At 34.5% G+C, this 22,979-nt stretch overlaps 2 protein-coding genes and 1 non-coding gene across 3 annotated transcripts; 2 read left to right on the top strand and 1 right to left on the bottom strand.

The window, feature by feature from the left end:
- The first annotated feature begins 5,125 nt into the window (after positions 1-5,125).
- LOC132306952 (probable LRR receptor-like serine/threonine-protein kinase RKF3) lies at positions 5,126-8,160 on the top strand. The gene has a single exon (XM_059804563.1). The coding sequence runs from the start codon at positions 5,512-5,514 to the stop codon at positions 7,435-7,437; it is 1,926 nt and encodes a 641-aa protein (XP_059660546.1). The 5' UTR covers positions 5,126-5,511; the 3' UTR covers positions 7,438-8,160.
- Positions 8,161-11,784: 3,624 nt separating this feature from the next.
- Positions 11,785-19,515, top strand: LOC132306951 (sugar transporter ERD6-like 7). The gene is made up of 19 exons (XM_059804562.1): positions 11,785-12,031; positions 14,744-15,014; positions 15,163-15,225; positions 15,950-16,039; positions 16,150-16,209; positions 16,295-16,360; positions 16,474-16,539; positions 16,763-16,838; positions 16,981-17,045; positions 17,143-17,235; positions 17,341-17,421; positions 17,566-17,650; positions 17,745-17,788; positions 17,879-17,941; positions 18,028-18,087; positions 18,167-18,220; positions 18,462-18,521; positions 18,612-18,726; positions 19,209-19,515. The coding sequence occupies exons 2-19, from the start codon at positions 14,814-14,816 to the stop codon at positions 19,322-19,324; spliced, it is 1,458 nt and encodes a 485-aa protein (XP_059660545.1). The 5' UTR covers positions 11,785-12,031; positions 14,744-14,813; the 3' UTR covers positions 19,325-19,515.
- An 897-nt stretch (positions 19,516-20,412) lies between these two features.
- On the bottom strand, positions 20,413-20,494 carry TRNAS-UGA (transfer RNA serine (anticodon UGA)). Its single transcript has one exon. It is a non-coding gene; the product is annotated as a tRNA-Ser (tRNA).
- Positions 20,495-22,979: the final 2,485 nt, after the last annotated feature.

The raw sequence follows: 22,979 nt of genomic DNA, 5'->3' as shown, positions 1-22,979 counted from the left end.
ACAAACATTGGAGGGAGTAGTACCAAAATAAGTGATCCTTGAAAAGTCCTCGTGTTGCACCCCTTTTACATTCCTAAAAAAAAAAAAAAAATCAACAAACACCAGTGTGAGGGGTAGACACAGGTACTGGCACAGTGTTTAAGAGGCTCAGCTCAGGTGAAGGTGAAAAAATGATTGTTATGATTAGGCTAAAAGAAGGAATTTTGAAGGCTTCACTCATTTGCAATTCTCTCAGCATAAGAACACTTGCTTTGGTTGATGGAGAACAATCGCACAAGGACTGAGAGGTGGGAGGGATTTGTTGCCAAACATTCTGTCATTCCATTCTTTCCAGATGTGATACACAAAGCTCGCCAATGTGAGCTTCCAAGTAGGAATTCTGTTAGCTTTCAATTTATAAAATGAGGAAATCTTCCCATGTATTAGGGTTTGTATAGAACCCATACTTATTTTGATCACCATTCCATATCATTTTTGAGTATGTACATTGATGGAATATGTGCTCATGAGATTCTGCCGCATCAAGGCATAGATGACACACATTAGGCTGCATTTTATACCAAACTGCTGGCTTATTCAACTATTGCAGGGTCAGCGTCTGATTAGAGTTGGTGGATAATGCCTGATAGATCGAGAGGGCCACAAGGCAACCAGCCCGTCATAAAACACCATTATTGACCCGTGCTTGATGAGTGATTGAGCTAAATGTTGATTCTGCATTAACTTCCCCCAGAACCATGAGAAATCATTGGGGATATTCAGCTCTCAAATGCACCTCTGCTTGAACAGATAAGTAAGTACGTTTCCAGTCCTTCCATAGACTTTCAAACCTGCCCCACACTTTTTCCCTTTGAACCTTTGCCTTGAACTTATTCATGGTGGACCAGCCCAAAGAAACCTTTGCATAATCATGTTGATTTTGTCACAAATTTTGACCGAATCCATAGATTTATCCAAAAGATGTGTAGCCTATTGCGAAATCAAACAGAAAATACAAGAAATAGATCAAACACACACACAACAAGAACACACATATTTTACTTGGTTCACCTAAAATTTAGGGTTACGTTCAAGGGTTGCAGGAATTTCACTGTGATGATCAAAAAACAGCGGCAGATACAAAGAGTTCAGAATGAATAAATACCCTCGCATTAGGACAACATAACAAGTTAGATCCGTGAAATTAGGACTTGATGTACAGTATCTATCGGGCTCCATACTTCCCATCATAGCCTTGATTGGTTGTAGTCTTCCTTTAAAAGAAGGTGACGGTGCAGTTCAATTTGTAACTCTAGCCTTGATTTGTTGTAGTCTTCCTCTGACCTTGCAGTTCAATTTGTATCTCTAGCCATCATGCATTCAGTGAGTTAACTTGAGAAACAAGAACAGATAATAGAGTATCATCAAAGCTATGCAAAAAGAGTTCACAATAAAAAGAAGGAGAAAAAAAAAATTCGAAGAGAATCCAAATCCATTTCCAAAGCCCCATAACCCCAACCCAATAAAATCACATATAAAGAATTAGAAGTAAAGAAAAATATAATACCAAATTCAGAAAATTCACGATAGACAACCCCATTAAATATGACCCATGAGCAATCAAATCGACAGCCTTCCCTCTAGCCCAGATCCAATTCCTCAACCTCTAATCACTACCGGGGATATGTCCACATTGCCTTTTGCACTCTGCAATCTCAATCCAATCAAGATCTCTTCTCTAGAAAGGATTTGGTTCTGTTTATTAGTTTGATGAAATCTATGATGCTAAAGTCCGCCACAGTTCCATAATCAACATCATTAGAGATGATGTTATCTTCTGCACAAAGAAGACTTCATATTGCACAATCAAATCTGGGTACAATTGAAGAAGAAGAAGAAGAAGAAGAAGAAGGAAGTAAGTGACTGAGAAATAAGGTTATCTTAATCAACGCCAAGTACAACCCTTGAAGTCTTGATTGAGGGAGTAAATAATTGACATTTTTGAAAAAAAATGTTTTAAAAGCCTAGTGTCCGTCACCTCAAGACCTGCAAACGGAACATGATCCGATCCGAATTCAATAAATATTTTAGTTGATTTGATCTGATTTGATAATTCGATGTATATTTTGTAAATCAATTCGAATCCGATTTGTTAATAAACGATAATTCGATCCGATAAAAAAACAAATTTTTTTTTTTTTTTAAAAAAATATATATATAAATTAATGTTAAAAAAAAAAATAAAAACAAACAATGATTATATGCAAAAGACATAAAATAAAAGATAAGTAAAAAATGAAAGGAAAAGGGAAAAAAATTTATTTACTAAATAAAAAAAAATTATCTAATGAATAAAGAGTATGATATTATTAATATGTATACCACATTATTTATATATAATATTATGATTTTTTTAATAGTTTTTTGGATTACCTCTGATACATATATGATACATATATATATATATATATATATATATATATATATAATTTTATTTGGATCGGATCGGATTATTTTCGAATGGGATCAGCATAATTCATATCTGATTTATTAGGCTAACGAATTATTAGATTCGAATTTTTTGTTCAATTCATATCCGACTAATCGAATCAAATATAAATCAAAATTCGTCCCATTAACAAGTCTAAATCACCTCTCGCCAACTAGCAGGGATTGTGCAATGCCCGCGCATTAGAATAAAGTGGGTTAAGTTTTACACACTTATATATAGAATTATGGAGACGAGAGGATGGATGACTATTAGAGAATGTAGAAATGAATAAATGGAAGAGTCCTAGAAAGGTAGAGTGATGTAAAATTTGTAAATAAGGGAAGAGTTTTAGCTAAATGTTAACTATTTGATTGTAATACATTACAGTCTAGCATTAAAAAAGAGAATGTATATATGGGGTGGAGGTCTCTTTTTATACTCATCAAGTCTTAAGAGCGAGTCTAGAGCTAATATTTGTAGTCATTAAGTTCTTTTAGTCAGTGAACTTAGTTTAGAGTTCACTTGAGAAGAAGGGGAATTTCATAATTTAAAATAGACGTCAGATATTTTTGATATTTTTGTGTGGGGTTGAACAATATGCTTGGTATTCTCAACAGTCTTCGATTGATATTTTTGTCTGATTTCAGTACCTGTTTCACAGCCGTCAAAGAGCTATTATAATGAGGAAATTTTTTTCATATCTCATATACTATTGCATATTATATGGATTTTGTAATTTCAGGACGGACATCTCGATCACAAAGATTTGATACTACAAAAAAATTGAATAAAAGATTTAATTATTATTATTATTATTATTATTATTATTATTATTAATTTTTAAGTTAAAATGCATTTTTTTCAATATTAAAAATTAAATAAGAAAAGAAAAAAATATAATAAAAAAGTAACTTCTTTTTAAAATTGATTCCAAATCGATCACCCATCTAATGTGTTACATATCATATTATAAGCACTAAAAAGGATGTTCCTCCTTAAAAAAAAAAAAAAACAAATTTCAAATATATTTTTTTTCTTCTTGATTTCATTGCCAATTTTTTAATTTCTTTTTTTGAAACCTATCTTTTTTATTATCTTCATATGATCATTGAAATGATAAAATCTCTTTCCCAAACAAAAAATTTCTCTCAGAAACATTACTTGACTAAAAAATAAAAATGGTGCACAGATGAACTCTCACTATTTCAGTCTTTTTGGCTTGTGAATCGACTGTCCAAAAGTGTCTTTGCACATGTGAATCTGATTAGCCCCTTCCATGCATTCTATATTGCCATGCCGACATCATCTTCTTCCCTAGTATTATATATTTAATTTTCTCTCTATTATATGTATATATTTATATACATGGAGAATGACGCGACCAGACAAACATATACATGCATTATAACTAATTATAACAATATATAATGGAGAGACCCTATAATTGATCAACCACCTGAACGAATATTTTGACATTATATTGTATATTGTGGTGCCTTCGACAAGTGCGCTCAATATAAAATTTGATATGATTCAGCCTTGAGAATTTAAAACTTTGATATATAATGTTTTAAACGCACGCTTTCAGTTAAATCAATGACGTTTGGTAGATTATAATATATTTACTAGCATGGCATGCATGCGTTATCATAATCATCATGTGCAACTTTTAATTTCCCGATAAACAAAGTGTAGATTAGCTTATGATCGAATGAAAATGTTACTTAAATCACACAATTTTTTTTCAATTGTTGTTACGTAATATAGATTAGCTTATGATTGAATGGAAGTAGTGTTATTTAAGTAGCACAATTCTTTTAGTTACATAGTGATATGATTTTGATTGAGACCATGTAATTTCGAACCATCGTAATAATTTCTTAAATGTGAAGTCCATCATTGATACATAGTGGATCCCATGTGACAGCGAGACATCCAGTATTAGCTGTCACAAAAATAGAGTTTTCCACGATTGTTCTAAACTAATTCATGAAGATTTGTAAATACAACTTGATTATTCATTTGAATTTATAGCCAAAATTTTCACTTTGCAATCTTGATCCTAACTCTGACTAAGAGGCATCTAACATAATGATATAAATTTTCTATTTGAGAGGGTTTCGAGGTTGTGGACAAAAATTATATATAAACAAGTGCATGAATTTGTTTCTTGTCAATAATAATAATAATAATAAAAGTCTTGATCTCAACCTTAAGCTCAAACATTAACTAAACAACAAAATTAGAATTATCTAAACGAATTAACGGATTGACTCGGTTAAGTATGAGTTTGACTAGCAATGTCATATAGACTCCAATGATATTCATATTTACCAATGTTTTTTTTCCTTCCTAATTTAACAAATTTTTTTAATATTGAATTGATTAACAAAGATAAATTTAAAAATTATTCTTGTCATTACAATAAAAAAATATAAAAAATTTACTACCATAAAAATAAAAAATAAAAAATAAAAAAAAAATTTGTATTCTCCAACGAAACGACTTTTCAATTTTGCACGAGCCCGTAAAAACTTTATTTCGTCCAACGTTTACATATGGCATGTGTAATATAGACACCGAAAAATAAAAAATATACATATAGACACCGGCATATGTATTATATGAACAGTCCAAATGCCGCTGGTGTAATGAAGTTTTAGCACCTGTCCAGAGCTCTTCATCACATATCCAAAGTCCTTCTAGTATAACTTTTTGGACTTTTGACTGAATATTACCAAAAGAGTAACTTAAGGATCAGTTTGGATTCTGGATTCGTCAATAATACCTTCTTCGAAGTTGCCTCTGTTGTTAAAAAAAGAAGAAGTTGCCTCTGTTTTGCGACTTTTCTCTTCTCCTTGTCAAGGTTCGACAACTTCCACTCTGGCTGCTCCTTTTAAGCTCAAAAGTCAATTCCTCACGTTTTCATCGTCCAAACAACCCCTCAAACAATATCCCCACCATCACCATCACCACCACCACCACCACCACCACCACCACTTCACAGTTTCAAATCTCCATGAAAGCCTAGTACCTCCCAGATGTCCCCCTTCTTCTTTATCTCTCTACATTTACTCCTCTCTGTCTCCTCCTCTCCCACCTCCACTGCCCGCGAAATCCCCATCCGACGGCTGGCCGGCGAGAACACCACCGTCCCATGCCCTCTTGAATTCGACGACCTTCGCAGGCTCGTGCAGGGCTCGAAACGGCCCAAACTAGACACTAACACCGAGTGCCAGTACATCCTGCAAGGTATCCGGTTAGTCCAGTCCGAGTACCTCCGTACCACCGGCAAGTTCCTGCCACCTCTCGACTCGGCCGAGTCGTGTTGGGACTTGTACCAAACCCTAGTCGACGAATTCAGACCCAATTTCGATATTCGTCGGACCTGCGGGTTCGAGACCAGCTGGATCGCCGAGGGTTGTATGAACATCACCACTCGTGCGGAATTCGAAGCCATTGTGACGAGATCGACCCTGGACGACGTCGTTGCGTCGTGTAATCAATCCCTCGAGAACAGCTCGCCGTGCTCCTCCTGCTTCACCAGTCTGTCGACACTCCAGGCGTCGCATTTGACCGGTCCGTCGATCGGAAACGTCTCCGATTGCACGGTGTTCCCTTTAATCTACGCCGCCGCCTTCGCGAACCAGTTCGGCCCCACAGATACAGGTACCGCCAAATGCTTGTTTTCTCTCGATTTTACTCCGCCCAATTCGAATAGTAAACGGAAAAAGATTGTGATTTCTGTAGTTGTGATAGTTTGTGTTGTTGTATTGCTTGTGGGTTTTGGTGGGTTTTGGTTTTTACGGCGAAAACACTGGATATTTTGGAAGAGGAGGCAGATTGTGAGGAGTCAAACTAGTTTGGCTTCTGGGTTGGATTCAATTAGTGGAAGTACTAATTTGATTAGGTTCACATTTGATGAAATTAGGCAAGCAACTAAGAATTTCTCTAGGCACAACATAATTGGGAGGGGAGGGTATGGAAATGTATACAAGGGTTTATTGGCTGATGGGACTGAAGTTGCGTTGAAGAGGTTCAAGAATTGCTCGGCGGCTGGTGATGAAAGTTTTACTCATGAGGTGGAGGTTATCGCGAGTGTTCGCCATGTGAACCTTGTTGCTTTGAGAGGGTATTGTACTGCTACTACTCCTTTGGAAGGCCATCAGAGGATAATTGTGTGTGAATTGATGAATAATGGTAGTCTTCATGATCATCTATTTGGTATGAGGGAGAGGAAGCTCAGTTGGCCAATTCGTCAGAAGATTGCTCTCGGAACAGCTCGTGGGTTGGCTTATTTGCATTATGGGGCACAACCAACTATCATTCATAGGGATATTAAAGCTAGCAACATACTTTTGGATGAGAGATTTGAACCCAAGGTGGCAGATTTTGGCCTTGCAAAGTTTACACCGGAGGGAATGACACATCTGAGCACCAGGGTGGCCGGGACAATGGGTTATGTTGCTCCTGAATATGCACTGTATGGGCAGTTGACAGACAGAAGTGATGTTTACAGCTTTGGTGTTGTATTTCTTGAGCTTTTGAGTGGGAAGAAGGCCATTGTTGCAGTTAATGAGGGCCAACCGACTCTGGTGACAGATTGGGCATGGTCATTGGTCAAAAAAGGAAAAACTTTAGATGTTATTGAACACAATATTCCGGATTTGGGCCCTCCAGAAGTTATGGAGAAGTTTGTATTGGTTGCTGTTCTTTGTTCTCACCCCCAGCTGTATGCTAGGCCAACAATGGACCAGGTTGTGAAGATACTGGAATCGGACCTGCCAGTTCCCTCCATCCCGGAACGACCAATTCCTCTTATTGCGGATATTGATGATATTGAGAGATCTGTGAGCAGTAGTGGCTCAGGTATTCTGTGTTCTACTGCTGGATACCAGACATTTACGATTGAGAATGATCGCCCTTCTAATGTCAACTCAGAAGGGGAATTTTCTGGGGCCAGATAATCTAGCGATTCACATGGTGGACGCGAGGAGTATATTCAAGTATTTGTTATGCTTATCTTGATTCATTTGTTGGGACAAGGCTTTGTTGAGTTGAGTATCTTGATTCATTATTTTGTTGAAGGGTGACTACCAAAGTTATAGCATAGCACACGAAGATCATAGAAAGAGTGAGCACAAGTCATATTATGTACATTGTATAGCATTTTTTCTCATGAAAACCGATTCTTCTTCCACGTTTGATGCCTTATTGTTCCACCGACCCAGTTGAGTTGGGTGCTTGTGATATTGCAGACTACATGTGAATGTGGTCTTAGAGAGCAGATAAGAAATTGGATGGTAATGCAAGATATTATGAAGGCATAACTCTGTGCCTTGTTGGAAGGGTTAAAATTGTTACACTCTCTCAGGTGATGTCGGGCGATTCTGCTCGCACTATGGGTTGGGGAAGATCAGTGCTTTCTGTTGCTTGGACATATGCCTTCTTGGTGCAGTGGAGGGGTTTCACTAACGTGTTTCAGAGGCTTCAAGTATTTGTGCTTCTGTTGTAGGGTAGGGTAGGGTTGTATTTGTTCTGTGTATTTTGCCACTTTGGTGAACCACTTTTCTTTTTCTTCCTTCCTTATTTGCCTTAACAATGCCTTGTTACACTTTTATGATTATATGTTAAAAAGGGTGATAATATTTGACACTGCAAGAAAAATAAGTGGCATTCAAGTGACTTCATCTAATGTCTGCTCATGCTTTTAAGTTCTCCTTCTTTTGTGTGTTTCCAGGGACTGTTGTTACTTTTAGGTTATTACTTTTACATTATCATGCCTATAACAACAAAAAAACCTCATAGCCTCATAGGAGAGTACATCTCTCTCTCTCTACACACACACACACACTGAACTGCATTGATTGTTGTTGATAATTTCCTAATAATGGGATTTTAGCTGGAGCAAATGCACGAAAGGGAGAAACTCTGTGCCGGAAAGAATCATATCTTCTTGATCCTCAGTGTTCATTGTTCAGTACAGCAACTGCAATGGGTGGAAAGTGGACAAAACTCTCTGCTGGAAAGAATCATCATCTTCTTGATGCATTGTTATGACAAAAGCGGAGCCCACCACCATAAAGTGTAGTGTTTGGTTTGAGGCCTATTCATTGAGTTGAAGTGAGGGTGATTTTCTTCAACCTACTCCTCTTTTTATATGGATATGGTCATCATAATAATTATGAAAAATTCAGCAACATATTTTTAGGTATGACCAATCCTAGTAGTACATGTCCATGCCCTCTCTGGGAGTAGGTATTTGGCAGAGGGTAGGTGTTTGGTGAGCCGATTGCACGGAGTTGTGCATGCATAACACGCATGGCTTAGATTCGCCCGATGCCCCATGCATTGGGCGTATTGAATATTTATTCTGTCTCCTAGTAATGTATAGTGAACTTTGGAAAAAAAATTTGACAGATTGATCTAGGGGTGGAGCCATGATTTAATTTTTGGGCGTATTGAATATTTATTCTGTCTCCTAGCCATGTATAGTGAACATTGGAAAAAAAATTTGACAAATTGTTCTAGGGGTGGAGCCATGATTTAATTTTTGACAGATTGATCCAGGGGTGGAGCCATGATTTAATTTCAGGGGTGTAATGTACCTGACTAAAGGGAAATAGGAGTGCAACTTTTTTTTTTTTTTTTTAAAAAGGAAATTATAGGAATTTGAAGAGTAAAAGAAGGGAAAAAGAAAAAAAGAAAAAAGATATAAGATATAATTTTAGCAAATGAAGATTTTAGAGGGGCATACTATAAAATTTCCACATATGGTAAAAAATAACAAAAAAAAAAATGATGCATATATAAAGGGAATGGGTGGGCCCAGGGGTGCCCCTGGCCATGCATCGGCTCCACCCCTGGATTGATCTCACTTTAAAATTAGAGAGGGATTGATATTAATGAGAAAACCTCATCTATTACTAGGGTGATTTTAGACCACTCTAGTGCACCAGAAATACTTTCCTACAATGGTGATAAAGATACTACGTTATCATTGGTGTGATCAACTAATTATATCTTGTTATTTTTTATGTGTATTTACTTTAATGAGTATTATCACTGCGTAACTACGTGTTAATATTTAATTAGTTGGTGATATCATGTCATTAATGTAAATGCAACGCTTAATACTTTTTAGAAATAGTAATTGAGCTTAACTTGGGACTGCAATAGGCTTACCTGTACATATGGGGTTGGTCGAAAAGGGGTAGCCCAAGTTCCAGAGGCATGCGAGTCCATTAATTTCTTCAGATTAATGTCAACCTTGGAAGCCCAAACAAACTGCTTAAAGGCCTAAATGTGTTTACATTGGACCAAATCGAATAATATCAGTTGCAATTTAAATATATATATTTTAAAATAATGTGAACAAGATAAGTATAGTGACTAGACGTGCATGCATTAATTGACGAGTTGATGCATCACCCACAGGGTTGCTTTCAAGGTTGAGTTTGAGAATTGAGTTTTAGTCCAAGACAACTCTATTACATCATTTACATAATAATGATATCATTATTAATACCCTCAAAGCTTAGCTGTCAAACCTTACTGTAGTTTGCACTAGGGCAAAGTAAAAAAAAATCCCGGACTTGTAACATTTTTTAGTAAATTCTTGTTTAATTTTTTTATCAAAGAATTACGTTCGATTTGTAACACTTTTCAATAAATTTGCATGTCTAATTTTTTATGAAAGAACCTCCCTCAACTATCTAAAAGGGTAAAAAAGTTGATATTTGGACTAAAATATTATTTTATTTTAATTTTAATTTTTCCGAACTTCAAAATTTCATATCTCACAAATTGTATATTCAAATATTGCTAATAATATATGTACGAAAAACTTATAAAATAAGGATTTCAGAAATATAAGATTTTTTTAACAAAACTTCATAACCGGAGAGAAATAGACAATCTAAAAATCTATTACAACAATCTTATTTTATTTTATTTTTTATAAAATAATCGGGTTATTTGTAATAAAAATTTTAGAATTATTTATTTTTATATGTAGCATGACATATAAAAAAATTAGCCCCAATTGAGACCGAATATTCATTTTTATATTTTTTTAAAGGCGAGTCTATAAAGAATGAAAATATTTTGACGCAAAATTTGATATATTATGAAATCGATCTCTATTAGGGCCAAATTTTTTTTATATATTCGGCTCCATATGTAAATGAATAATTTTGAATTTTTTTTTGCAAATATCTCGAGTTTAAAAATAAAATAAGATTGTTGGGGTAGATTTTTAGATTGCCTATCTCTGGTTATGAAGGTTTGTTGTTCAAATTTTATATTTCTAGAATATTTATTTCATAAGCTTTCCGTGCATATATTATTTATAATTTTTAAATGTACGATTTGTAAAATATGAATTTTGAAGTTTGGGAGAATTAAGATTTAAGTAAAAGAGTATTTTGGTTCAAATATCAACTTTTTTACTCATTTCAGATAGTTGAGAGGGGTTCTTTGGTAAACAATTAGATGAGGGGGATTTATTGAAAAAAGACTACAAATTGAGGGGATTCTTAAGTAGAAAAATAGAAAAAGGGGGTTTATTGAAAAATGTTACAAGTTGAGAGGGGTTTTCAGTCTTTTGCTCTTTGTATTATGTTAAATTATAATTTAGTCAAAATTGCAATTATGTAGAATTTGAATTTATTGAACTACAATCCACGTGACTGGAAATTTTCTGTTATGATAAATTTATATCTTATCCATCTTTTTATGTTCTAAAATGTAGGTATCATTTTAATAATTGAATGTATTAATTTTTATAATATTTTGCACTAATTACTAAGCATTTTTTATGAATAAATTTAAAAATTCACCACTTATCAATACGATAAAAAAAATATATTAAAATCCAATATCATAAAAAGTGAATAATTCACTTGGAAATGATTCCAAATTCAATTTCCATGTTTGGTATAAAGTAGAAACTATCATTTGGGAATGAGATTTGAAATAATAAAAAAATTATTACCCATTTAAAATAAAAAGAAATAATTCAAAAATATTTGTGTGTTGCTGTACATACTTGTGTCGTACACACAATGAAAAAAAAAAAAAAAAAATGAATATGGTTACACCATCTTCGGATCTCTTATATTGTGGCCTAATAAAAGAACAAACATAAATGTCATAAAGCCATCATCAATATCCTGAAACGTGATGGCCAGAACAACCTTATTGACTATTATCTCTTCATTTTCTCTCTCTCTCTCTCTCTCAACTTTGTATATATAGACATTACACAATATGTATCCATATTGATCACTCTTAGATGTTATCCATCCATTGTGTACCAGTTGTTTAGAATTTGTAGGTGACGGATACCTAATGATAATTACTCTTATCTGATACAAGATTCTTTCATTTGTTGATTGTGCACTTCAATTTTTCTTTCACCATGGCGGAATAAGAAAAATGTTGCCTGAATTTATATACTCTGGTAGTTATATATGTATGAAGGTTGTTCGAAACAAGGAATCAACGTATTTGCATGTGGCGGTAAACTGCATATATCTAATCCTACTCCAACCCAGCAAGGTTTGCCTTTTTATAACATATCTTTGTATGTATACTTAAGCATTTTTATGTATATAAATATTAACGGTTTTATAAATGTATGTATGTATTTACCATGCCTCCTAATAAAGATGAGAGTTTGTTGAAGGTCTTGAGTTTCAAGTTGATTAGAAATTTGAAAATCTATCTCAGCTTATGGAATTATATTTGTGGAATTGACAGATGTGGACTTCAATTTGAATTACAATTCTGTATGAATTAAAAATCCAAATAACATATTTGGAAATGTGACCTACGATTCCGACTCCAAAACCTTAATTCCGTCCACTAAACACAACCCTAATTTGTATCAATTTCTTGGGCTGAATTGCAGTTTGGCTACTGAATGGGAACTCAAGCCATTTTAAATCGTATTCATAGTTCCATGTCAAGTTGAAAAACACTCCATGGGATTTTGTAATAGATCATAGATTAGCTTGTGCATGTGACTATTTGGTGTGTGACTAAAGTCCGAGTAGTCACTTTGTGCAAAATAAAATATAGAGCGATGATAGAACGTCCACATCAGTTGTGAGCCTCACGCCCCCACTAACATCAGCCCTTTAGAGTTAAAGTTAGTGATGAGCCCCACACCCCTCACTCACATCACCCTATTCAAATTATCCTGCTTTTGGACAATAAATGATTTTCCTAATATTTATAGTCAAATCTATATGCACCCTCCCCTCCACACCCCAATGGACAAGCCATACAAGGCAACGCCACACCCCTTCTCACATTGTGCAACCTTCCCTCCACACCCCAGTGGACAAGCCATACAAGGCAACACCACACCCCCGCTCACATTGTGCAAAATAGCATCTAGAGCGATGATAGAACGTCACGTCAGTTATAAGCCCCACACCCCCACTCACATAACCCTTTTAGAGTTGAGTCAGTAATGATCCCCAAACCCCTCACTCACATCACCCTATTCAAGTTATCCGGCTTTTGGATGATAAATGATTTTCCTAATATTTATATTCAAATCTATATGCAACCTTCCCTCCACACCCCAATGGACAAGCTATACAAGGCAAAACCACACCCCCACTCTCATTGTACAAAATAGTATCTAGAGTAATGATAGAACGTCCACATCAGTTGTGAGTCCCACACCCCCACTCACATAATCTCTTTGGAGGTAACGTCAGTGGTAAGTCCTGCGTCCCTTACTCACGTCATCCTATTCAGAGTTGTCCGACTTTCCAACAATAAAATGATTTTCCTAATATTTATAGTCAATTCTATATGCACCCTTCCCTCCACACGCCAAAGGACAAGACATACAACGCAAAACCCAACTACCTGTCCTCAGATCCAGAAGAAAAGATTGTTGAAGAACCAATGTTAGGTGAAAAGTTTAAGCCATAGGTAGATGAAGATATTTTCCGAAGCATTTCCCACTTGCCATTGTCTTTATTATGATGTATGATGTATCTATTCATAGTTAATAATTAAATCTTAATTTAGGCTGGTAACAGTGTTTCTAATTCAGAAAGACAACCAATTGAAAAGGATGGGGATTAAAAATCAACTGAAATGATTGTTGAAAGACATATTGTGCCAGTGTCTCTGGTACAAACTAACAGTCCACCTCTGAAATTCTGGCATGGAAACAAAGTATGTGGGACATGTGCTAGACTCATACACAAAAAGGAATTAATTATTAAATAAGCATGTCCATCTAATTATTGGTGGTTCAAATTGTAGATAGTTATAGTACATAATGAACAAATGAATCCTGATTTTGACTGCCGGCTTATTATTTCTAATTTTGTGTTTGTGTGTGTGTGTATATATTTTTATATATTATAGTCATTGTAGTAGAACCATGAATGCAACTATATATGATCAATGCAAGGGTGGTTGTTTGATACAATAGTAAATTATTTGGCTGTCACACAAAAACAATGAGACAGGGTAGTCTATTTCCAGACTCTCTCTCCCAATATTCTACTCAGACAGGATTTATTATGGATAGACTGTGGAAAAAGATTAAATTTTTAATGATTTAAGGATTATTTGCCTGTCTTTATATAAAATTGGGACCATATCGAGAAAGTTACAGGTTTTTCTTCCTCTGAAGTTACTATGTATGTGACTGTGAAATGTTTTTCCAACTCAAATGATATTGACAGGTAAAACACTAAAAAAAAAAAAAGAAAAAAAACAAAACACAGTGGACTTGACAATATGTGTTCCAATGAACAGTCACAACAGACTTGACCAAATAGGTATCAAGTAGCCAAGTTGATGTGTTTGATCTGCTTACGCTCTTTTTGTTGTTCTTTTGTTTGTTTGTGTTTTGTACTGTGAAAAGTGAAAATTCTTTTTACTGTGTCTTCGTTTCTTTTTTTCTTTTCTTTTTTTTTCTTAGTTGCTAGTCACACATATATGCCTCCACTGAGACTCGAATCCCTAGCCTAAAAATAGGGGTTTGGTACCGCTAGACCACTGGCCTAATAGATTGTATCTACGTTCCTCAATGAAATGTTTCTGATTTACCAAAGAAAAAGAGAATATTAAATTCCAAATACAGCCAACTTGGCCATGATACTGAATGCCAAGGTTAGGCATTGTCACTTTAAATAGAAACTACAGAAAAATGTCCTACAAGGAAATTTCATCCCTTATCATATATGCTGCTATTCATAAAGTTTCTTACTCTTATTTAATAATGTGTCTTCTTAGGTTTGAATTCATCTCCTAAAGATTGTCCTCTTATCTGGTGCACACAAACAAGCATTACCATACCATAGACATGGCTATTGAACAAGATATAGAGAAAGCTGAGAACAATGCACCAGAAGATATAAGAGTGCCGCTTATACCGGAAGAGAAAACTCTAGCTGACGGAGCCGGTGCTGAAGATGAAACCGGGAAAGACAGCAAAGGGCATCAGTGGATGCTGTACTTTAGCACGTTCGTCGCAGTTTGTGGCTCTTATGCATTTGGATCCTGTGTAAGTGCCTAGGATTGATTAAATTTCAAGTCATATAGTTAAAAAGAACAGAAACCAATAACTATGAACTAACACTACACTTTAATACTAACTTTTTTACTGACCAGTAAACTGCTATCATTAACATTTGTTGGTTTTCACTTTTCAGGCAGGTTATTCATCTCCCACTCAGTCTGCTATTGTGGAAGATCTCGGTCTATCTCTGTCTGAGGTTTGTTGAAGATTTATACTCTTAACTTTTTTAAGCATTTATGTCTTGGATGAATAATGATCACAAATTGGGATTGGTCTTTTTAACTGAAAAGCTATGAAGCAGATGCTGAAGTTAAGTCATATCCCACCAATATATATTAGATCAGAATTGCCGATGCAACGATATATATAGACATGTATATTTATTTATTTGTACATAGGATGATTTGGAATGCAGAGCCCTGCTATCCGTTATGGGGGCCATTGAGCCTTTGATAAGGTGTCACGGTTCAATTTTCGTCTGGCTGCCCCCTGTACTCATTAGTACAACTACAGATCTGCACAAAAATTTGGGCATGATTCGAAGGGAAGACGTGTTAAAACAGATATATATATGTTGTTGCAAATTACAATAGGCCAGCAATCACAAGAAGTCAAGAAAATTTCACAAATGGTTCAAGAATGATCCACAATATTAGCAGTGTCCTGAATGAGTCATCAATTCTCATAATAGTATTATATATTGAATAAAGATGGTTACCAATGTTCGATGAAAATGTAATCAAAATTTGTCAGAGTCGGCAGATTTCCTTGCATTGCATTCGGGAAAGGCAGATCTCACATTTCATAATAGTGCTTAGTGCACTTGTTTTACTGGAACAACTCGCAATGCAAGTCTTGTCAATATGAACTTTAAACTGTTTCTCACAAATCTCTTGATGTAATTCTACATTTCTATGTAGTACTCATTGTTTGGTTCCATATTGACTTTCGGTGCAATGATTGGTGCGATCACAAGTGGGGTGATTGCTGACTTCATCGGTCGCAAAGGGGTAAGTCAGAGAATATTCATCTCCTAATATCAACCATTATGCAGTCTAGGGATTCTCTGCCTCGTAAAACCCTGCAGATAATGATGCATCAAAATATGACATCCACGCAGGCAATGAGATTGTCAAGCGCTTTCTGTGTTGCAGGATGGCTAGCCATTTATTTTGCCGAGGTTTGTGCAATCTTACTAGTAGAATTCACTTCTGCTTTTAGTCCTAAGTGAGATAACCTGATGTTTCTGTTTCGATTATCAAAAGGGTGTTTGGCCTCTGGACATAGGAAGGCTAGCAACAGGATATGGAATGGGAGTATTTTCCTATGTGGTACATTTTTCTCTCTATCTAATAATTCATCCCATGCTATCTGAATTGTATACTTCTTGATGAATATTTACATATATTTTACACACTTATGCCAATTCTATGTCAATGACAAGGTGCCTGTGTTTGTTGCTGAAATAGCACCAAAGAATCTACGAGGAGCATTGACAACCCTAAATCAGGTAAAAGAATGCAAAAAACACATTTCTCAACAGAAATATATTTAATTAATCACTGAAAAAACAATTTTATTTTTCTTTTAACTGAAATCAGACATGGGAAGAAATAAACACAAAATATTTTGAGATAGCTGTTATCTTATATAAACTAAAGCAGAATTATTATTGTTGAAAACTTGACATATATCTAAATTTCAAATCTAAATTGTCCTACTCAATGACACAGTTCATGATAGTTGCTGGAGTATCTGTTGCCTTCATAATAGGGACAGTGCTAAGTTGGAGGACTCTAGCATTAACAGGTGACATTTTGACACCCAACTTAGTTTTAAAATTGTTCATTACAAGAAACTTGAGAAAGGGCTTAGCAAAACTAAAATATAAAATTGTAGGGAATTACTAGGGATACTATGACAAGGGGCTCACCTGTTTGAGTTCTTGCAGGAATAATCCCATGTGCAGTTTCGGTGTTAGGTCTCTTTATCATTCCCGAGTCTCCCAGATGGCTGGTAAGACATACAAATCAACAATGAATTTTCATGTATTGTGATAGTAGCATTACAGAGAAAAAGGCATATGTGAAAAATTCTCTTAACATGAATGCAGGCAAATAAGGGACGTCAAAAAGATTTTGAAGCTGCACTTCAGAAGCTTCGTGGCAAGGATGCTGATATCTCTTGCGAGGCAGCTGAAATCCAAGTTCATACTTCTAACTCTAAAAAAAACTCCACTCTTCATTAAAAATGTTTCGGTCTTTAAGAGCATTTGGAAGATGACACTGGGAATTATGTCATTTCTTGACAGGATTACATAGAAACTCTTCAACTCCTCCCAAAAGCCAGTTTGTTCGATTTGTTTCAAAGAAGATACTTGCGCTCAGCCATTGTAATTGTTTCTATTTCTCAAAACTAATTTACAAGTATCTTTCTTTGCTAATTAGCCGATCCCTAAAGATACATATCAGTTTAGTATGATAATAAGCTTCATTCCTGGTCTAACTATACATTATTAATGACTTCTGGTGATCAGATAGGAGTTGGGTTGATGGTCTTTCAACAATTTGGGGGTATAAATGGAATCTGCTTCTATGTCAGCAGTATTTTCGAATCAGCAGGTAAAGAAATTAACATTTTTGATTGCCCTTTTCACTTTTTCTCGATGATTAGTGACAATTAGTAATTCCTATAATTGCATCTGTAATTTCCCAGGATTTGATTCCAACCTTGGAACAATAATCTATGCAGTTCTCCAGGTTACATGCAACTCTCACTCGATCAATTCTTTGGAATTCCTGGTTTCTCTTTGTACAAGGAATTAGATGAAAACCGATTACTTTTTGCAGGTTATAGTTACTGGTCTTAGTGCAACCTTAATAGAAAAGGCCGGAAGAAAGCTCCTTTTATTGGTAAATCCTGTTACAAAGCAACATTAGCTCAAGCTAAGCCATGATACTGTTACTCCTTGATTTAAGGTTAATTTTTGTCATTCCAGGCTTCTGCAACAGGATTGGTCATAGGCTGTGTACTAACAGGGACTTCATTCTTTCTGACGGTAATTGTCAAACTGTTAATTCTAATGTGTTTTCTTGCATGGATTCTTCTGTTTTAACTTGAAAAGATCTTGTGGCCAGTCATATGAATTATCAGTCGATGCAGCACCTGTACTTGCTGTAGTAGGCATCCTGGTAAGATCTTCAACTTCATGTAACCTAATGATCCATTCATATCAACTTATTAGGGATCATTGCTTAATGCAATGACAAAAAGCTCGGGTTCAGAGCAGCCACTTAGTGCAAAAGAATGCCAATTTTTAGGTCTGCCTCGAGTTTTCCCCTCCTAGTACCCCCTTGGGTATTTTATTTTTTTGGCAAATTGACTTGTCAACTCTTTCACATTACAATTTATAATATTTTTCTTCGAGATCAGGTGTACATAGGGGCCTTTTCAGCTGGAATGGGAGCAGTCCCCTGGGTTATAATGTCCGAGGTATATTAAAAAAAAATTTAAAGCTATCATTTACATCTATAATATGAATGTATGATCATGCCAACAATTTGAAATTGCCTTCTGTTGCAGATATTCCCTATAAATATTAAAGGAGTAGCTGGAAGCCTAGCAACACTTGTGAACTGGTTTGGTGCATGGGCAGTTTCCTACACTTTCAATTTTCTCATGGCCTGGAGCTCTTATGGTAACCAGATACAACGATTACTATTTATAAGAATTACCCTTTAAAGGAACAAAATAAGGGTGCATCAATTCTTAAGAAAAGCTGAATGTGTACAAAACAAAATATAATTTTGAAAGTGAAGTATCAATATAACATACTTGTAATGAAAATGGTCGCTCAAGCAGAAAATGTAAACTTCCACAGAGAAATATATCATTAGAAAAAGATAATGAAAAGTTGAGTGACTCAAGGAGACCGAGTTTCATTGCTTGGTGCAATAGTAGAGTTCGGATCTACGAGCTTGAGGAATTGCCTTCCAGTCTAAGGGCACACACTGTGTGTAAAAGTGATGGCAAATGCTAGGCTTGTCTCTGCTTTTTACCTCCCTAAATTCCGAACTCCCTAAATGCTTTCTGCTTTTTAAGAACCTTAAAAATGCATTTCAGGCTAATTTCAGGAAATCAAAAGAAATGCATTCTTACATTTGTTCATGTGATTTCCAGGTACCTTTGTTATATATGCTGCAATCAATGCACTTGCTATCGTGTTCGTGCTCATGGTGGTACCTGAAACAAAAGGGCGAACATTGGAACAGTTACAGGCTGCCATTAATGGTTAGGAGATGGCATAAAAGAAAAACAGAAGCAGCTGTCTTTAGAAAGGTTTTTATCTGATTCTTTTGGCAACTCCATGAGATGTCCTGAGAAAGGCAAAATTTTCAACATGAATGCTGTGATTTTATTCTCAAAAACCATTATAGTATGTAATGAGTTTTATCTGTGATTTTATTGGAAAATGTGAGTTTATAAATTAAGGGAGATAAAAGTAGCAGGACATTTCAACCAAAAACAAAAAAGGGAAGAATAAAGTAAAGGAATTTAGTATTCAACATCCAAAAGTACTTTCATTCTTCACATTCTGCCAACTGATTTGCTTCACCATTTTAAACTGTAGTAGTCACCAAAAACTCATTTTCCTAATAAGGTAAAATTGGCTTCCAGCCATTTTTCTAGTTGTTTCTCACCAAGTGCCTGCATCCTTCTTGTCCTGACCTTATGCCGAGAACGAAGCCGTGGAATCTTCAAGGATTAAAAACGGGTTTGCGAATGCTCGAGGCTCCTGCCATTGCAAAGTACCTCACCACGGCAAGTGGAGAGGGTGTTTCTTTGTTTCAAACACTACATGTGCATATTGGAACTGAAAGAATTCCTAAACAAAAACAATTGCAGTTTTAGTCTCAGTGAGCCCAAATCAGCAACAAGAGATTCAGCAACAAATTTGAGCAACAGCATGTTGCTGCAAATGCTTCCAAATTTGGTAAAATGCACAATATTTAAATTTAAAAAAAAAATTAAAAAAAGAAGAAAAGAAAAGAGAATGGCTCATGGTCTACTGAGCTTCCAGGACGACTTGATGAAATGGGTTCATGCCAATTCTAAAAAGGGCACTTTGAGCATGAATACAAAAATTACAGTTTAAAATGGTGAAGCAAATTACAATGTGATATCGTCAGATCAAAGTTTGTGAATGAGAAACATTCAAATGTAGTACACATCCATGAATCACTGAGACACAACAATAAACAGAAGAAAATACAAACAATTCAGGTGTCTTAAATTCCAAGTACTTAGCTCTCAAGCTTGAAGTTACATATGAGTTGCAAACTTGCAGTTATCAACAATATGGAGTTAGCCAAAAAAAGAATTCCGTCGACAGCAGGGTTCGAACCTGCGCGGGCGAAGCCCAACAGATTTCAAGTCTGTCTCCTTAACCACTCGGACATATCGACAATTTGTTAATAAGGGGTCAAATATATATAATTAATCTTGTTCCATCCGACATACATATCGCAACGCCATCATAATCCATATCTTTTCTCCTCCCTTTCTTTAATGCTCAATCAAAATCTATACATATATACAAAAGTCAAAGTGGTTTTCCTTATTTCTAAGCATTTTTTATGTTTTTTAAAATACAAAAAAATGTTATGAAGGAGTGGATAAATAAATTATTATCTATTTTGTATACTATCTAAAATTTTCATCTTTGTTTCATATGTACTTATAGGGAAAATTTAAAACTGCGCCACTTAATTTTGTATATTTTAAAAAATGTTTAACTTTTTCAAATTAGTAAGTTTAACTGCTAATTTTTTGAAACTAATTACAAAACTATACTAAAACACTATTTACATTTCTTTATGGTCCAAAATACCCTCTTAGTGAATGAGGGGGTAACATACATGCCAATGCAGTGAAAGAATCGCTCCTTGATTGAGTGAGGTTTGAAGGAAACACAATTTTTGTGAACAATAAAAGAACGTGAATTTAAGATGGAAATTAATAAAATGAGATTTTCATTAAATAGTTGACATTTAAAGAAGTCTCGTTAAAGGGATATGGATTGGCAAACTAGATAAAAATAAATAAATAACAACACTAAAATTTGATATCATTTGCACAAAATGGTTGCCTTCATCCAATCCTGGGGTTATGACAAAAAAATAATAAAAAAGAAAACTAGTGTTTAACCGCAGAAAATTTAATTATTATTATTTTTTTTCAATTTTTTGTTTCATCTCCCTTATCTTTCAGCACCATTCTCTACCCAACAACCACATTGAACAGATAATGTTCTCGAAACCTCATCAGTCATCTCCAAAGCATAAGCATGAATAATCTAAACTTTTAAGGCTGCACTCACATGGTCCAAAAGTATTGCATATTCTCAAACAAATTATGCACTTCCATTTTCAACCCTTTTTTAAATAAAAAAAAATCATGCATTCACTTATACATTCGTTAAAGAATTAAGGTACAGCCAATTTCACAAGCCTCATTGCTAGATTAAACCATTAATTACTTACAGTAACCACATGAAAGTAAAATGTCTTTGGGCAACCCTTCCACTAGTGTGCAACATATATGAAAAACAATTTCATCATAACATAAAAAACAAGTGACTTAAAAAGAACGGTTTGATAATCAAACCATTTCATAACATTATAAAACTGAAATTTAAGATAGATTTGTCCTAATAAAATCAAGCAAATAATAGTTTCAGGTACATCGCCATTTCAAATTGTTTAGTATCCAGGAAGTGGGTTTTTACACTTTCGACGGTTGTGTCCGGTTTGCATACAACGTGAACAATGAGTAACGTTCTTTTCCTGAAATTGTGTAATACCCCGATAATTTTAAAAGATTTATTAATTAGGATTAATTATTTTATTTTATTTTTCAATAATTTATTTTATTTTATTGAGTGCTAGATTAATTATCTTATTTTAATTAAGTTATATTTTGTGATTATGTATGATGATTGATTGTTTGTGTGGTTGATTATTGATTGAATTATTGGTGTGTTGATTTTATTGGTATTATATGACTTAGTTGTAAATTCTTGTTTGTTTATGTGCTTCATGTAATTAGTTATTTTAATTTCTGTATTTAATTAATTATCTTATTTATTTAAATTAATTGGATTGGGCTTAAGGAAAGTTGGACCAAAAGATGTGGTCTTGGGCTTGTATGAAACCTTATTGGGTTAATTAATGAAGGTCCGTGGTTATTTAATTATTTAAATGATCACTTTTGTATCAATTATATATATATATATATATATAATTATATATAAATATAATTAATTAATAATTGTTATGGAAAGATATATATATAGATATATATTTATTGATATTTATAAGTATATATGATTTAATTAACTAATGAGTTAATTATGGAAGGAATATATATTTATATATAATATATGTTTATAGATATAAATTATTTAAAGGTTATTATTTTAATTCATAATACTAGTTGGAATAGGATTTGGAATTTAAGGTGTATAAAAATACACATAAAGCTTTAGGGTTAAAGGTTTTACACGTTAGAAAAATAAAACAGACAGAGAGAGAGGAAGAAGAAGGGCTGACAAGGAGGAGGTCGGATCTGAAAAGGAGGACGTCGGAATTGGAAGAGATAATTAAAGCTTAAAGCGTCGGTTTCGTTTCGAAACCTTCAGGCGAGTTTTCTCTAACTTTCCTCTTAGAACTCATAAGGATTTCACCTTGAGTATCAAGGCTTTAATTAAATTTATTTGTTTAAAAATTATGGTTAGATCGGAATAATTAAAAAGTATAAACTATTATATTTGATTTTTAGATTATTGGATTTTAATTGATATATATAGGTGTTATGTATATTTTAAAATCAATCTATAGGTGGATTTGTGACCCAAGAGAGTTAATTATGGTTTCTTTATTTTCTAGAATT

Source organism: Cornus florida, unplaced genomic scaffold (assembly GCF_030987335.1).
Source record: "Cornus florida cultivar Cherokee Brave unplaced genomic scaffold, ASM3098733v1 CherokeeBrave_3.0.0_Hap2_Chr05, whole genome shotgun sequence".
Classification (NCBI taxonomy): Eukaryota; Viridiplantae; Streptophyta; class Magnoliopsida; order Cornales; family Cornaceae; genus Cornus; species Cornus florida.
This window is presented reverse-complemented; position numbering and strand designations above follow the sequence as displayed.

What these genes read in the sequence shown, in the direction of transcription:
- LOC132306952 (XM_059804563.1), top strand. Translation starts at nt 5,512, where the DNA reads ATGTCCCCCTTCTTCTTTATCTCTCTACATTTACTCCTCTCTGTCTCC.
- LOC132306951 (XM_059804562.1), top strand. Translation starts at nt 14,814, where the DNA reads ATGGCTATTGAACAAGATATAGAGAAAGCTGAGAACAATGCACCAGAA. An exon ending in GCGAGGCAGCTGAAATCCAA is followed by an intron (nt 17,236 to 17,340) that starts GTTCATACTTCT and finishes ATTTCTTGACAG; the next exon opens with GATTACATAGAAACTCTTCA. An exon ending in GATACTTGCGCTCAGCCATT is followed by an intron (nt 17,422 to 17,565) that starts GTAATTGTTTCT and finishes TCTGGTGATCAG; the next exon opens with ATAGGAGTTGGGTTGATGGT.